This window comes from Paramisgurnus dabryanus, chromosome 10 (genome assembly GCF_030506205.2).
Source record: "Paramisgurnus dabryanus chromosome 10, PD_genome_1.1, whole genome shotgun sequence".
Lineage (NCBI taxonomy): Eukaryota > Metazoa > Chordata > Actinopteri > Cypriniformes > Cobitidae > Paramisgurnus > Paramisgurnus dabryanus.
This window is the reverse complement of record NC_133346.1, coordinates 12,987,782-13,003,851: the sequence shown is the minus strand read 5'-3', so window position 1 is coordinate 13,003,851 and position 16,070 is coordinate 12,987,782. Positions and strand designations below refer to the sequence as shown.

At 36.6% G+C, this 16,070-nt stretch overlaps 1 protein-coding gene across 2 annotated transcripts; it reads right to left on the bottom strand.

Moving 5' to 3' along the window:
• Positions 1-2,329: 2,329 nt before the first annotated feature.
• On the bottom strand, positions 2,330-14,660 carry cnih2 (cornichon family AMPA receptor auxiliary protein 2). Of its 2 annotated transcripts, none has more exons than XM_065258344.1 (8): positions 14,385-14,660; positions 13,976-14,138; positions 11,068-11,824; positions 7,848-7,916; positions 7,635-7,682; positions 6,962-7,074; positions 5,118-5,261; positions 2,330-4,445 (listed from the first exon to the last, which is right to left on the bottom strand). In XM_065258344.1, the coding sequence occupies exons 3-8, from the start codon at positions 11,146-11,148 to the stop codon at positions 4,418-4,420; spliced, it is 483 nt and encodes a 160-aa protein (XP_065114416.1). In that variant the 5' UTR covers positions 11,149-11,824; positions 13,976-14,138; positions 14,385-14,660; the 3' UTR covers positions 2,330-4,417. The 2 variants fall into 2 exon arrangements, with proteins under 2 accessions (XP_065114416.1, XP_065114425.1); XM_065258353.1 differs by having other exon boundaries at positions 13,976-14,133.
• Between the last annotated feature and the right edge of the window lie 1,410 nt (positions 14,661-16,070).

The window sequence follows — 16,070 nt, the reverse complement described above, 5'->3', positions numbered from 1 at the left end:
TGTCATTCTTTTCATTATACAGAAGATGAATTTTAGTGACACGTTCCCAAGCTCCCAACTGAATCAAGTAGTTTGCCTGAATTACGCCGCCTCTTGTTGATTCAGCATTAAGGAGCAGCAGAAAGGGTTAAACTGCTGATTCATAATACAACATATAATCATTTCCTTGTGATTTGATAAACAGCACTTCAAACAGAGAATCGTTTCTGTTCAAGTGTAGGAGTCTCCAGTCTGCGTGTGTCTTTATGTCTGTGTATCTACCAGCAGCTTGTCTGTGGCTCACTCATGTTTTAAACTTATCAATTGTAACCAGTTTCCATAGCAACATCTCTCAAGAGGTGAAGAGAGAGGGAGAAAAGGAGCAGAAAGAGAAATAGATTTTGGTAATGGAATGTGTGCGATTACATGCGTGTTTCTGCATGTGCCGCAGATTAAACTGCATTCTGGTGTTGGGTGATAAACTGGTACTGGAACATTGCTTTGGCTGCCATGTTTATTTTATTTATTTATCTATACTGTGTTCCATTTTTCTGCTCCATTTTAATACTAAATTGCTTTTCAAAGCTTTGGCAGATGTTTCAGGCGTGCACAGAGAGATGATGTTGGCCAGCTTTTGCTTTTAATTTTCAGCAACAGAAAGAGAGAGAGAGAGACTAACATAAAATGCATTTCATCCTTTTGTGTCTCCATGGCAACCAAACTGCGTTAGCCTCTTATTGACTCAATACACTCACACTTTCATCTCTTTTATCATCACTTTTTAACATGTTCTTACATACAAACCATCACATGCCCTCTTTTCTACATTTTCCTCTTCATCTTTAAGCATTTTCTATCTGTTGGCCTTCAGCGTTCGCATCAATGTAATTTTGATTTTTTTTCCCTTATCAAAGTTGTATCTCTCTTTCAATTAATTTTTTGCAGAATCCAATTTTACTTCCTTTTCATACCATCTTACTCTTAAAGAGAGATTTCGGCCAAGAATTAAAATCCTGATTGTAAAGTTATTTGTAACCAGGTTTTATATCTTTTTATAGTGGAACACAAAAGGACTTTAACAGAATGTCTCAGTTGCTTTAATTTATATATTAAAGCAAATAGGAGCCAGGGACAGAAGAAAGAAAAAAATTGGTTTATAAAATTGCCCTCCTTGATATTTTTTATCTTTAAAGGGATAATTCACTTTAAAATGAAAATTCTGTCATCATTTACTCATCCTCATGTTGTTCTAAACCTGTATGAATTTCTTTTTTCTGATAAACACAAAAGAAGATATTTTGAGAAATGATGGTACAGCAGACAGTGACCATAGACTTTCACAGTAGGAATACAAAAATATGATGGAATTTAATGGGTTAAACAACCGTCAACTGTGTGCTTACCATCATTTATCCAAATATTTTCTTCATCATTTATCACAATACTTCTAAAATATTTTTTTCCCTTCTGTGGATGTCTATTGTCACTATCTGCTGTGTGTTTACCATCATTGCTTTTGTGTTCATCAGAAAAAAGAAATTTTTACAGATTTAGACCAACATGAGGATGAGTAAATGATGACAGAATATTAAATTGAAAGTGAACTATTACATTAAATTATGTCTTTAAAATTGATCCTCCAGCAATTTCACTGTTGGATAGGACATTTTCAGTCAAAAATTCAATTATAATTTATCAGAGAATGTGTTTATGACCAATATATTGAATTATCTGTTTATATTTTCATAAACCCATACACTGTAAAAAATATTTGTTGGTTCAACTTAAAAATGTAAGTTACCTGGTTGCCTTAAAATTTGGTAATTTTTGTAACTAGACAATATTTGTTAACTCAAAAGTGTTGTGTAAAATATGTCAACTAATGTTTTTAAGTTGAATTAACTCAAATTTTTAAGGCAGCCATGTAACTTAAATCATTAACCGCCTAAGACCTGAGCTTTGGTTTGGCTTTCATTTTAAATTTCTTCCAGCTATTTGGGGTTAGGAAGAACAAATTAATATTATAACCAAAAAATTTTTTGTTTTATATATATATATATATATCCAGTTTGTGTACAACAGGTTCCAGTTACGCAGAATTAAGTATTATGGTGCACACAACAAAAAATGTGATGTCCTCGTATTTGGACACTCCAGGTTTTTGAAGGTTAAGTTAAACCAACTTTTTATTTTTTACATTTAGAGAACACAGACATCAGAAAAATATGAGTCTATGCTCATGTGTAAAATATACATATGTTATATGCGAGACAACATTTCCTACTTTGTAGGAATTTTGTAAATAGAAATGCTCAAACCAATAATACTCAAAAAATGGAAGAGGGTTGGCTCTTCTAAAAACATAAAAATATTTATTTTAATTTTAATGAGAAAAACAGTGTTATGGATGTGACATTTCTAAAATCTGTGCTTTGCCTGAACTGAAAAATAAACTTAAACGGAGCCCTCACATTGGTTATTTGGCCACCAAATATTGCCAAAAACGTTTGCTTAAAACAACCTTTTCTCAGTTGCATGGAATTGCTTCATTTCACTATACTTTCCAATCTAATACGAAATTAATGACACTTTTGTCGGCAACATTTTTTATTAGAACGTGGAATTGCTTTTCTAGAGTATATAAGATATTAGGTTGTATCCAACTGAATACAGACCATAAAGTTGTACCAAAGGTGCTGTAGCATACATCAATAAATCATGTATAAAAGTTATTATCATGCAGGTATTGTTAAATGTACTGCATGTCGACTAATATTAAATCACAAAAAGACATTCAATGATGACGTCTAATGAAAACCTCTCCCCGTCAGCTTTACTTTGTTGTGCTAGAAACGATTGTCCGGGGTATAGTGACATTTATTTGGGTATAGCAAGATGTAAAGAAGGCCGGGGCGTTCGAATAGGCAGTGTTTCTAAATGCACTCTGACTGTGCCATTAAATTACTCTCTTATTGGAATGAGGCGTTGTATTTTAAATGTGTGTTGAAGTGAATGTAATAACACCTCCACCACAGTATTGTGTAATGAATTTGTTCTAGCTACTGCAGAGGCTCAAGAATAATATGCCACTCTATTAATCTACAAAGCTAGAACTACACACAGCTTAGTTAGTTAAATAATCATCATTAATCTACTTGTCAGCAGACTCATGGAAACAACACAACACAGGAGAGGCAAAGCGGTGGTCCTACGACCACCGCGTTAACACAAAACAAAGTGGCGCTGTATATAGTCTAACAACACATAAGATTGCCTGAAAAGTGGTAATGTCTCTCTGTGATGAAACCATCACCGTTGTCATCGCCATGACAACCGCATCATTGCACTGTCACACCGCTTGATGCCGTCAATTCGTCATCAATGAACGTTACCGACACCTGCATCTCCATCATCTGTATCACGGTCCGCTGTGTTGGACTGCCTCACGCCCACATCAGCCCACACTTCCTCTGTTGTTGCTACAGTTCATCTGTTGGCATTCCAAAAGTGCTTTTATGATTTGTCACAGTCTATCGAGTATTCGAGTACTCCGGCAGAGGTCGGGCCGGATGTCTCGTCCTGTCCGGCATGCCCACATCAATTTAGGATCTCACAGAGGAAGTGTTTGAACACCCGTCCTCAGCGCGGTCCGTGATGGATGTACCCAAAATGTCAGGTGGCTCTCGTGAAAGTTCTTCAGACGTGATGCTGCTCAAACAGTTTATCCGGTTTGTGATATTAATCTCATTGGTTGATTTGCTTGAAGCATCTGTGTAAACGTCACGGCTTGACTCCATACGTATAAAATATAGTCCTTTGTGCAGTTTACTTGCTAACTACCCTGACCGAATCGCAACAACTGAGCCATATATTCATTTATTATTAACATTATTATATTGTACTTCTACTGTACATACAGGGTACCTACCACGAATACTGAAAAAGCAAATACTTAGCGGTAATCAAATAATTCTTCGGCACAAAATGAGATTTCATAAAGTAATCTGAACAAAAAAAACATTGCAGCGTAAAATCCACGGCTTATTGTTTTAACTTCAGTGTAACAGGTGCATAAATGCATCTCATTGCAGACATTAAGAACTGGTTGTTGCTGCGAGCAGCAGATATCAGCAGCCCTTGAGAAATTAAATGATGAGCCTTTTATCTCTCCCTCCCTATTGCACTGATTTCTATAGGTCCACTCGTCTTTATTTATAAATGGCAGTGGTTGAGGCATCTTCGCTTTTGGCGGCTTTAAGCTTTTTCTCCTTATGTCCATCGTCCATCCCCACCCAGAAGATCTGAGAAGGAGCTGAACAAGGCCAGCGGTGGAGAGATCTGTGGATGAGGGAGAGGAGAGCGTGACATCATTCAGTCTTTGTTCTGTCATCTCTCTCATTCCTGTCGTAGTCCTTTATTCTGAATTTGATCAAATCGCTTAGAAGCTGACCAAAGCATACACCATACTAAAAAAAAGAGATAATAAGAGAAATTAATAGAGTTAGACATTGGTTTTTATATACACACTAGCAGCTTCAAAATTTAAGACTGTGGCTGTTTTATTCAATATGCGTTCTTCAGCTATCTTGCGACCTTGTGTTCTCGCTCTACGTCATCGTTAACAATCGAAATTCAATTCCAATTCTCAAGAACACAAGTACAGGACGCATGAAAATACCCGGATGTTTTCTTGATATCGAGGATGCATCGAGTGCAGACTTGCGCGCTGAAATCTGGGGAAGGAAGATCGCGCACATCTTAATTCTCACAAGTGCGTCCTGTGTTCTCGCGACCTTCTGAGTTTGTTCTTTTAAGGTCGCCTGGCAAGACCAATCTCCACGAGAATGCAAGTCCATTCTTTGCGGTTCTTTGCGTTCGTGGAATTGAGAAACGGACTGTATATTCCTGATAACTTCTAGTGGTCTTGGTGGGCTGTATTTTCAAAAAAGAGCCACCAAGCGAGTAAAACTCAGAATATTATTGTATTTTCAAACAACTTTCCTCAGCTAAACATACAATTTTAGATATGATTCATGTTTGAAGTCCCCAATGCAAAATATGAGCAACAGTAGTGATGCTTGCCTTAGTAAGCACGCCACAATAAAAATGTTAGGTTTAAATGATCGAAATGGCTGTACCTGTACAGATAGTAGAAGAAGGAGAGAAGGTAGAAACCAAGTTTGCACCAGGATTCTTTTTGGCAGTAATTCAGAATGTCTGCATTCATCACACTCACAGGATCATACATAACCTCAGACCCATCTGCGGGACGGTGAAAAAACCTAAGAGAGAAAAAGACGCCTGCTAAAGAAAAAGGCCCACTTTCACAGACACAGGGCCCACTTAGATTGAGCCAGGATTAAACCTTTGTTCAATTAGTAGACATTTAAGTAACTTTTACTTTATATATTGATGTGACCAGACGTCCCCGTTTTCTCAGGACTGTCCCATTTTTTGGTATTCTGTTCTCCACAAACCCACATCAATAAAATTATGAAAACATTTGTTATTATCTATGAACCAGGGCAAAACCTTTTGAATAAGATCTCAATGATTTGACCATTGAACTAAATGTCCCCATGTCATTTTAAAGGGCACCTATTTCATTGTTATTTTGTGTATTAGGTATAATACAGTGGTTCTCAAACTGGGGGGGCCGCGAGATGGTGCCAGGGGGTCCCCAGTTTAACAACATTTTATAAAATACATTAATTTATCACAAATTCTGTGTAATTAAACCTAAAAAAAAATAAGGCTACAAACCAACAGCACTACTTTGTATAATGTAATGTTTTGTTTAATTAAAATGTTACGTTTTAGAACTGTTTTTTTGTCATAAGTTTTCTTTGGGGGGCCGCAAAGGAATGCACCGTATACAAGGGGGCCGCATGCTGAAAAAGATTGAGAACCACTGGTACACTGAAAAAAATGATTCATAGAATTTAATAAATTTTTCTAAGGTAAGTGGTTGCAATCAATTTATTTAAGCTACATTTAAACAAAAGGATTAGTAAAGTAAAATAAAATATAAAACTTTTGTTTAAATGTAGCTTAAATAAATTGATTGCAACCACTTACCTTAGAAAAATTGATTAAATTCAATGAATCATTTTTTTCAGTGTATAATACAATGCGTTTGCGTGGTTTATGGATAAAAAACACATTATTTTCCACATAACGTACATTTTTGTAGCACCAGATTTCACTCTCTTCCTAAAACGCACGGATTTGTAAAGCTCTGTGTCTCTGATTGGCCAGCTAATCTGTGCGTTGTGATTGGCTTGAATACCTCCGACTTTAGCCGGAAACGTGACGCTCCTTACCATGTTTGAAAGATTCGGTCACAGTGAAATGCTAACAGGAGTTAACTTACAGGTGTTTACGTTTACTTTGGAAATGTAAAATCGTGAATCGGATAATTGGTGCTCTTTAAAAATCTGGGGCCTCTTTTATAAAATGCTTCGTAGAAACCATCCTACATTTGATCTTACGATCATTTATTAAAAATGCGTACGTGTGATTCATAAACCGAACGTACACGCTGAAAACGCATGTACCCCTTTCTTTCACATGTGAAATTTATAAATCGCAAATAATCTTGAACTTGTGCGCAGCTGAGCAGTTTCAGATCTCCGCCTTTAAACGATGCCCAATTAATGTCATAGACATATAAAAGAGCGCCTGTCAATGTTTAAAGCCAATTTCGAGCCACAAGAATGGCTTACATTGTCAAAAACCTGCAACAATCGGACAAGCAAAAGTGCGTACGTCTGCTCAGAGCCTGACGTGGCGCTAAGCACTTTAACACGTCAAAGACAGTTTTTATAAATATGGACTTTGCCGTGGATTTTTGCTTTATAAATGAGGCCCCTGGTCACCTTACTATAAATGTTTTAGAAAAAACATAACTAGCATGCATCTAGAGACAAAATATATCTAAATATCTAAATAAAAAATATTTAGGCATATACAAAGTTTGTACCTCCAGAGATGATAAAGGAGCAGTGGGATGTTGAGACCTAGAGTTACCCATTCGCCTGCACACATGAACATTAAACAGAAGAGCCCGTGGATGGAATACTCTGGAACCACCAGCTGTAAAGGCACATGAAACGTTTTAATGCATCGGAGAGCTTGTGATGTCTGCCACCAAATGTGCAGAAATACTTGTGTCGTTCGGCAAGCATCTCATCTTTTACACATTCAGTTCTGTTTCATTGTATGTTTTTGGAGATACAAAATGCTCCAAGGACTTCTATTCAACATCCTTCTATTCAACATCGTTCAGATGTCACTTTGCATGTTTGCATCTAAATCCAAATCACTTGTTTACAAACTAATTTAATTTACATTTAACCCACAAATAAGAATGAATAAATTAACCCCCACAAACATTATATTCAGTTCATAATTATCCTAATTATCCCAACATTGTTCTTTCTATTTTACAATAAACAAAGATAAACTTTTCTCCCATACAGTGAAAATAAATAGTGACTGCAGCTTTCACGAGCATTCTGCCACAAAAAAGTAATACGGGTTTTAAATGATAACTGTGAGTACCTTTTCATATCTTCTTTTATAAATTTTTGCGTGAACTGTTCCTTTAAGCACTCATTTAGATTGGCTTTGTAATCTACCACAATTTCACTCACCCTTCGGAGGAGGTTGCAAATTCTCTCGATGTTTAATATTCTTTCCCTCTGAGGAAAAGCAGAAAACCCAGTAAGATTACTAGCAGCTTAAATCATGCATGTCAATGTGCATGTGTGTACATGTATTTTGAAAACCCGCTGTTCGCAGTCGGCAAAGTGATGCTGTGTGGTTGATGCTGTGTGAAAAGAATCATGATCTAAGAACAGCCTTACCGCTCTGGTGGGGTTGCTCTGATCGATGGGGTTTTTGAAGTCTGTGCGCAGCTCATCAAACGCAATAATCTAGAAAAGCAACAACAACAACAAAATGTTTTTTTTTATTTGAGCAATTGCAACATCACTGGTGAGCAACACTTTAAAGATGGTGCTTCTTTCATCATGTCGAATCATTTATGCCCTTTCAGTCTATTTGTCTTCATCTCCCTCTCCTTCTCTATTTTTAAGTTTTTTTAAGCTTTAGCCTCAAGCCATATTTTCATCTCCACCTTTTCCCCATATAGATCCATATCTCCCGCGGTCCTCACTTCATTGTCCTCTGTAAACAGATGCAGTTGCCATGGTGATTGAAAGATCCCCTTAGCGGGCGTCATGGTTACTATAGAAGTGATTTCACAATCTTATTGGCTGAGAGCCATAAAGAGATGGGGACGGGGGTGTCGGAAGAAAATTACGGTTTGATAAGCATTCTCAATAACATGATTTCTCGCCGACATGCACTCATGCACAGACTCTCAACCTCCCCATTCTGTCTCCTGTCGCTCCTTTTTTCTCTCTCTCTCTCTCTCACACACATATAGGTGTGTATATATATATATACTCATGCTCACACCATATGACTCACGTTTAGATTTTCTCCCACTCCATGTCATTAGTCAATAGACAGTCATTTCAAGTCTGTTTCTTAATGGTCCTTTCAACGTCTTACACACATAAGGGCTGCAATGGACTTCCAGTGTGAAAATATCTCGACATTCCTGGTTTAGTAATTTAAGTCTGCGTGGTGTTTCAGACTTTAACAAGAATTTTGTGTTCGTCTGCTGTTCCCTTTGTAAGAATGTCGCCTCTGATATGTTGAATACAGATGATGCTGAAGTCTCTGGTGGGAACTGTGTAAATTTCATTTGTAATACTACAGACAGTTCAGATGCTACAAATGTTGACCTCTTCCTGTCCTATTGTGAATTCTCTCTGATCTCTTTGTGTCTAGATGGAGGAATCTTACTTAAACATGTCTACACTTACAATAAATGTGCCCGAAAGGTTCTCAAAGAACCATTCAGTTAAAGGTTCTAACCGCTTCTTTCACTACAAAGAACATTCCTGAAAATAAAGGTGCTTCACGATGCCATAGAACGAAATGTTTTGTTTAAATGGTCCTATAAAAAGCATCTTTGTAGTGTAAAGGGGTTCTTTAGATTATAAAAAATGTATGAAAGAAATGGTTCGTTAAAGAACGTTTGACAGAAAGGTTCTTTGTGGAACCAAAAATGTATCCTTTTTAAAGGACCTTTATTTTTAAGAGTGAACCATTTGTGAAACAAAAAGGTTATTTGGATGTTAAAGGTTCTAAAATAGATGGTACTAAATAGAACTAAGAGGGGTTCACTGGCTCGTAATCATAGGGGAACCATTTTAAGTGATATATAGCACCTATGTAAAACCATATTGTGCTATATCTATTTGGCGTTATAGTGGGGCTATATCACCTCCGGATGGTTCTTCATAAGTGATTTATAGGGGCTATATAGAACAAAAAATGGTTCCCCTATGATTAAGAGCTTGTAGTGCTATTGAACACTAATTTTTTAGAATGAACAGACAAAAAAGTTCTTCTGGCATTGTGAAGCACCTTAATTTTTAGGAGTATATCACTAAAATCAAAAGAAATAAATATATTTATTTGACAAAAAATTGTTTATTGTACTGCCTCTAATCATAGTGGTAAAAAATATATAATACAGGCTCCAATAAATTAGGCTTATTTTTTTTACAATTTAAAAATAAAGGTTGTAAAAAGGGTTTTTACAACGATGCCATAAAAAATTTTCTGTAGAAAGACATTTACAAGTATCTTTAAGAAACAGAAAGACTTTTCAGATGTTAAAGGTTCATAATGAAACCATAGGCCTACATCTAAAAATGATGTCATTTTATAGACGGTTTCATCGGACGCACGTGATACACGTCTGGATCCGAACCTTACTTCCGGTTTCGTTTTTTTTTAATGGTCTGACTAGTTACTAAACTGATCTCTTGAACGAATGCCTCGTCGAAAATAACAAATGTTTTGGTTTCCTAGGTAATCTATGTGTTGTTTTTTTTTGCTTGTTATATAAATAAACTACGTTTAAAGAACTTTGTTGTTATTTATTCTTAGCGGAGTTTACCGGAAGTTACGTGCGGACCGCGACAGCCGCTTGTTTATGTTGTTACTGCTGAAACGGTCTATTTATTTTTATGAGTGTAAGCAAAATATAGTTTTTTTTATTTTGGGCAAAATATGACATGTTCTTGTGTTCCTGAAGCTGAATTAGTGGAGCATTATGATAGCAAAGTTTGTGGGTTCGATCCTCAGAGAAAACACATATACTCTTAAAATTAAATGTGCTTAAAAGCGATGCTAAGAATAATTTCTGTCTTATTATAATCTGAAGAATCTTTTATGTAAAAGCAAGGTTCTTCAGATGTTAAAGGTTCTTTGTGGAACCATTTATCCAAAAAATTTTCATCTATGGCATCGTGAAGCACCTTTGTTTTTTAAAGTGAACTGGAAAAAATATGTATAGACTATAGATTCAAATTTAAAAAGGTCCTTAAAAGATTCTTCACAGCAAAGCTATAGAAGAACCTTCATTGGTTCCACAAAGAACCATTTCAATGTTATTAGTTATACATTTTTATAATCTGAAGAACCTTTTTCATCTTTTTTTTGTAAAACAGAAATGTTCTTCAGAGCTTAAAGATGCTTTAAAGAACCAGTTAGACAAAAAAAGGTTCTTCTATCGTGACGCTTGTTTATTTTTTAAGAGTGGAATGTAAGCTGCTTTTTGATAAACGTATTTGATAAACAGTTGCACATTTATAAACTCGCACCACCTTTCTCAATTTCCCCCCTGTATTCATCTGCATGTTCTGTATATTATTAATCATCAATGACTCAGAATGTCGACTCTAGTAATAACTAGTACATATATATTCACCTCATCTACAAGAGCCCTTGTGAAGGAAAGGATGACAGCTTAGACAGACACACACCAGTCTCACAAACTTGCACCGACACACACACATACTTAGATTCATACTCGCTCAACAGATTTGGCAACGTTGTCGATTCAGACGCCAGTTTAAAATGTGTGACAGGTGCTACAGGTACCCACATTGTATCAAATACAGAAGATCTACAGAAAGTGTGTACAGACAGCTCTGAACTTACCTGCCAGATGACGAAGAAGATCAAGGCGGCGCAGAGCACGAGTGTTAACATGTAGCAGAAGGCAGCGAAGGTGAAGGCCATGGCTGTGCCGGCCAGCCTGACGGTGAAACGGGTCGAGAGAGGGCAAAGGGGACTAATCCCCTGCTCTCTCTCTCTCTTTCTGTTTGTCTGTCTCTCTCTCTTTCTTACTGTGCCCCCTTTACTTTTTTACTGTTGCCAACCACTTCCTTCTTGAAGCTGGTGGTCCAAGTAAGGATGGAGAGGAATCTTCTTGTCTGGAATTGTAGATATAAGGCGTCTGGCTTTCTCCGCTTCTGTCTGTTGCTTATCCACCTCCGCTGGCTGGAACGTCTTATACCATGTGTGCTGGACTGTGTGTGTATGTGCGTTGATGTGTAATTGTTTCTCTCTGCCTGGGTGCTGTCCAGATAACTGCTGGAGCTGTTTCCGCTTTTCACTCTCCTTGCAATCTCACTCCTCTCTTCTCGTTCCTTCACTTGCTCCTCTCTCTCTCTCTCTCTCTCTCTCTCTCTCTCTCTCTCTCTCTCTCTCTCTCTCTCTCTCTCTCTCTCTCTCTCTCTCTCTCTCTCTCTGACTGGCAGGCAGGAGGTTTTGTATGTGGAAAATCTGCCCCCTCCCCCTGTCTCTATGATTAGTGGTGCAGACTTGGTCCGCACACCTCACGTACAGCACAACACCTAAAAAATGTATTGTCGGCACATCGGGCAGTGGAGGATGAATGTCGTCTGTCTACGATCTGAAACACAGACATTGATTTGAGTTGTGAAGCTTTAATTTCAGTTGATGGGTGATTGATGAACAGTAATTATAAAGGTATTATGAGTGTGGTAATGTCAATCAATAACATGACCCTTAGCAGCATCCACAATCGATAGGTCTTTCAATACTTCATCCTTTATTGGAGTCATCGATCAGTTTTAGATGCTAATAAAACAGGTTTACGTATACATTTTCAGTATAGATAAAATAGACAATGGTTCAAACATGGATTTGGATAATGGGATGATCTTGTAATATTAATGCAAATGTATAATCCTTACCAAAATTACATACATGACTAGTGATTTTTGCAGCCTGATCTCACAAGAAATCGTAAATATTTTACAAGTTGGCTAATTTGTATCAATTTATACAAAGTTAATCGTGCAAAATCGTAGGATTCTAGTGAAAAACAACAACAACAACGAAACCTAACCCCAACGTCACAGGGGTGATTTTTGTATCACCCCTTATGAAAATTACCCATGGTTTTACTACAGTTAAAAAAAACATGGTTACTAGTAAAATTTTGACAACCATGGTCTTAAAAAACCATAGTGGCACCATGGTAACTGTAGTAAAACTATGGTTTTGCTGATAGTAATCAATACACCAAAAAAAACATGCACTCTAAAACAGTTGCTTTGGATCGTAACGATAGAAGAACCATTTTTAGTGCCATATAGCACCAGTGAAGAACCAGTGAAGCACCAGTGAAGCACCAGTGAAGCACCTGTGTAGAACCATATAGTGCTATGTAGAACCATATGTGGTGCTATATGGCCCCTATATGGTTCTACACTGGTGCTTCACTGGTGCTTCACTGGTGCTTCACTGGTGCTTCACTGGTTCTTCACCGGTGCTATATGGCACTAAAATGGTTCTTCTATCGTTACGATCCAAAGCAATTGTTTTGGTGCTATATAGCACCGTTTGTTTTTTTAGAGTGTGGTTACTACACCACAAAAAAAAAACTATAGTTAATTTTCATAAGGGATACCAAAACTTACAAATGTGGTCGTATGAATTAATACGAATTAGCCAACTTGTAAAATATTTACGAATCCTCGTGAGATAGCGTTTCAATTCCTGTTCTTTTAACATCCTTTAATATCTGAAGAACATAAAAACAAACGGTGCTATATAGCACCAAAAGTGGTTCTTTGCTCGTAATCATAGAAGAACCGTTTTTAGTGCCATATAGCACCGGTGAAGCACCTGTGTAGAACCATATAGTGCTATGTAGAACCAAATGTGGTGCTATATGGCCCTTATATGGTTCTACACAGGTGCTATATGGCACTAAAAACGGTTCTTCTATGGTTACGATTCAAATCAACAGTTTTGGTGCTATATAGCACCGTTTGTTTTTTGAGAGTGAACCTTTCTGTTTCACAAAAGGTTCTTTGTAAAAAAAAAAAAAAAAAGGTTTAGTTTATAAAAAATGTTTTTTTAAAGAACTTTTGACCGAAAGATTAGTGAAGCCACTTTTTTTCTACGGCATCGCTGTGAAGAACTTTTACACCTTTATTTTTAACCCCTTAGCCTAAAAAAATGCCTAAAAAGGACACAAATTGTACCTGCTGTGTTTATTGTGTTTATTAAACTGATTTACATCATTCGAATCACAAGAAGTTCAGCTTTCCAATGATATGTGACATGTTTAGCTTTTTGTTTTTGAGTTGTTGTTTTTGATGAAGTTTTCTGGCAAATAATGCAGTGTCCCTCAGACGGTACACTGGAATTTTAGGGGTTAAGAGTGCAAATACTTCACTTAAATTATCTCTCAACTAAGTTCTAATAAATGTGCCACATTTAAATGTTCAGTCATGCATGAATCCACAACCCTTACAAAAATGAACCATGTTTTTTGTGGTAAAAGTGTAGTAACCATTTTTTTTTGTGTGTGTGTGTGTATTGATTACTACTACAAAACCAATGTTTTACTACAGTAACAATGTTTTTTTTCTATTTTGTAGTAAAACCATGGTTAATTTTTCAATGAAAACAGCAGTGTAATGATGTACTTCAATTCATCTTTAAAAATGTAAACTGATGATATAAAATGACATTAGCTGCATTTCATAACACTGTGTAATGATGGTAATATTATAAGCATCTATCCTACCTGTTTTTTTCGGTAGAATGAGCACAAGTCTGTCAACGTCTGTCCTTGTTCCCCTCATTTTCCTCCCGTCAATCTGGGTCGACACCATGTCAGAAATCTGTAGTCTCTCTTGCACTGTGTCAATGTCGATCCCATAACAGTTTCTCATTGGCTGGTTGCTGTTCTGAACAGGTATAAAAGCCAGAAGACGTGTTGATTGTATCTTTTTCTTTAATCTTACGATTCACACACACTTAGTATTTTTTCTCACCATAAGGTTATATGTCCTGCTATTATCCCTTCTCCATTTTAACCCTCTCTGCCTGTTTTGCTGTTCTACAAATTCAATCTAAAAATCAGCTGAAAGAGAAACATCCCTCTTATATTCCGCATGCCAGAGCTGTTTCCAATAAAATGATGATCTCATTACCTGTGAACGTGATGCCCAACTACATTCAACAGTCTTCTCCCTCTCCTCGCTTGTGTTTTCAGTCCTGGTTCTCAGCGTACTCTCAATCCCTCGAGAGATATGAGGGGGCAGAGGGAGCTCCGAGTCTTTTCATCTTTGGCTTCCCTTGTTTGTCTCTCACTCTCTCTCTCTTTTATTCTCTCAGAGCTGTCTCTTTCTTCGCAATGTTACTTTCTTGATAAAAGTGGTTCTGCCACGCAAGAGAGGTTTGATTCTATTTCTTTCTATTCCTTCTTCAGTATGTCAGTGCCAAGCCTGTAAAACTGAGGGGTGTTTTCAGTTGCATTTTATTATATTGTTTGTTTTATTGTTATTGTTTGTTGTATTTTCAACACAAAAAAATAAATGGGTAAAGAATTACACATATACAATGTGTCTACCACTATAATTCTGCAATGATTACACATATAGATCTTACAGTATACATTTGGGTTCCCTGCCACCTCATTTATAGTGTCTACATACATTTTTGATAAATACTCCCTGAGGCCTTATTGTGCTTCTCTAACTAGCTATATTTCTTCTGTTTATTGTGTGTACTTTATGCGTGGGAAATTTTCATTGGATCCATGAAACCCTTTTTTTAATTGTTCCCTAAGGTGAAGACAATGAATCATTTGAATATTAAGGTTTATGATTTGCTTGTGTTATTGAGATTTCAGTTCTTTAGGTTTAGCACAGTCGCACGGATAAATGTCCTACAGCATCCTTGATATATATATGTCCAAGATCTGGGAGCTCTACTGGAATCCAAGAGTACCACCTGGTGGATTCTTTAGCATTTAAGTTTTACATCTCTGTTATCCAATATTTCTAAGTTAATACACACTCATTATCCATCTATACACTGTAAAAAAATGCCTTTATTGCACTTATTAATTTCAACTTTTTTGACTAGTGAGGAGTTGCTATAAATAAATAAAAATATTGTTGATTGGGGTTAAGTCATTACAACTTTCTTTTTTATATAATTTAGCAACTTCTATCTAGTAAAAAAAGTTTACTTACTTATTAATTAAAGTCATTTAAACTTAAGCATTTAAGAGCAATTCCTTACATTTATATAGCGCTTTTCTCAGTACTCAAAGCGCTTTACATATGAACGGGGGAATCTCCTCAACCACCACCAATGTGCAGCATCCACCTGGATGCTGCACATTGAGCAACAAAAAATTTTTTTACAGTAGGGGAACCACATCTCATTTATTTATTTCAGTGCTTGTATGTTGGTTTTAAAGTCTAAGGGTACAGTATCGCTTCTAATCAATTCATTTTTCGAATATTATTCATGAAATTATAAATAATTCTAGAAATATGTTAATATAGATGTCCTGAGAAATTATAATAGTGTCTATGACAGCAGAGAATAATTTTAAAAGGGACATTTTACAAGACTTTTTAAAGCGTAACTAAACCCCTGGTCAGAGCCTGACTCCGCCCACTAGTAATATTTGAAAAATGCAAGAAAAGTGGGAAGATCCCAACGGAGATAGAGGGGACGAACTAAGCTCGTATCAAGTGTGTGGTGAGATCGTAACAAGGGCGTGGTGAGCTTAAACCTGCTTACGTCACGAGTCATTTTTTGGACCCAATACCCAATAGGAAAATTCAACTGCAGTAGCCACCGTTCAACCTGAAGAGGGCAGC

Bases quoted from the DNA above. Each gene is read 5' to 3' on its own strand.
- cnih2 (XM_065258344.1), bottom strand. From the start codon at position 11,148: ATGGCCTTCACCTTCGCTGCCTTCTGCTACATGTTAACACTCGTGCTC. The intron at 7,917-11,067 runs GTAAGTTCAGAG...TTGCTTTTCTAG, and splicing joins TCTTCTTCGTCATCTGGCAG to ATTATTGCGTTTGATGAGCT. The intron at 7,683-7,847 runs GTAAGGCTGTTC...GCTTTTCCTCAG, and splicing joins AGAGCAACCCCACCAGAGCG to AGGGAAAGAATATTAAACAT.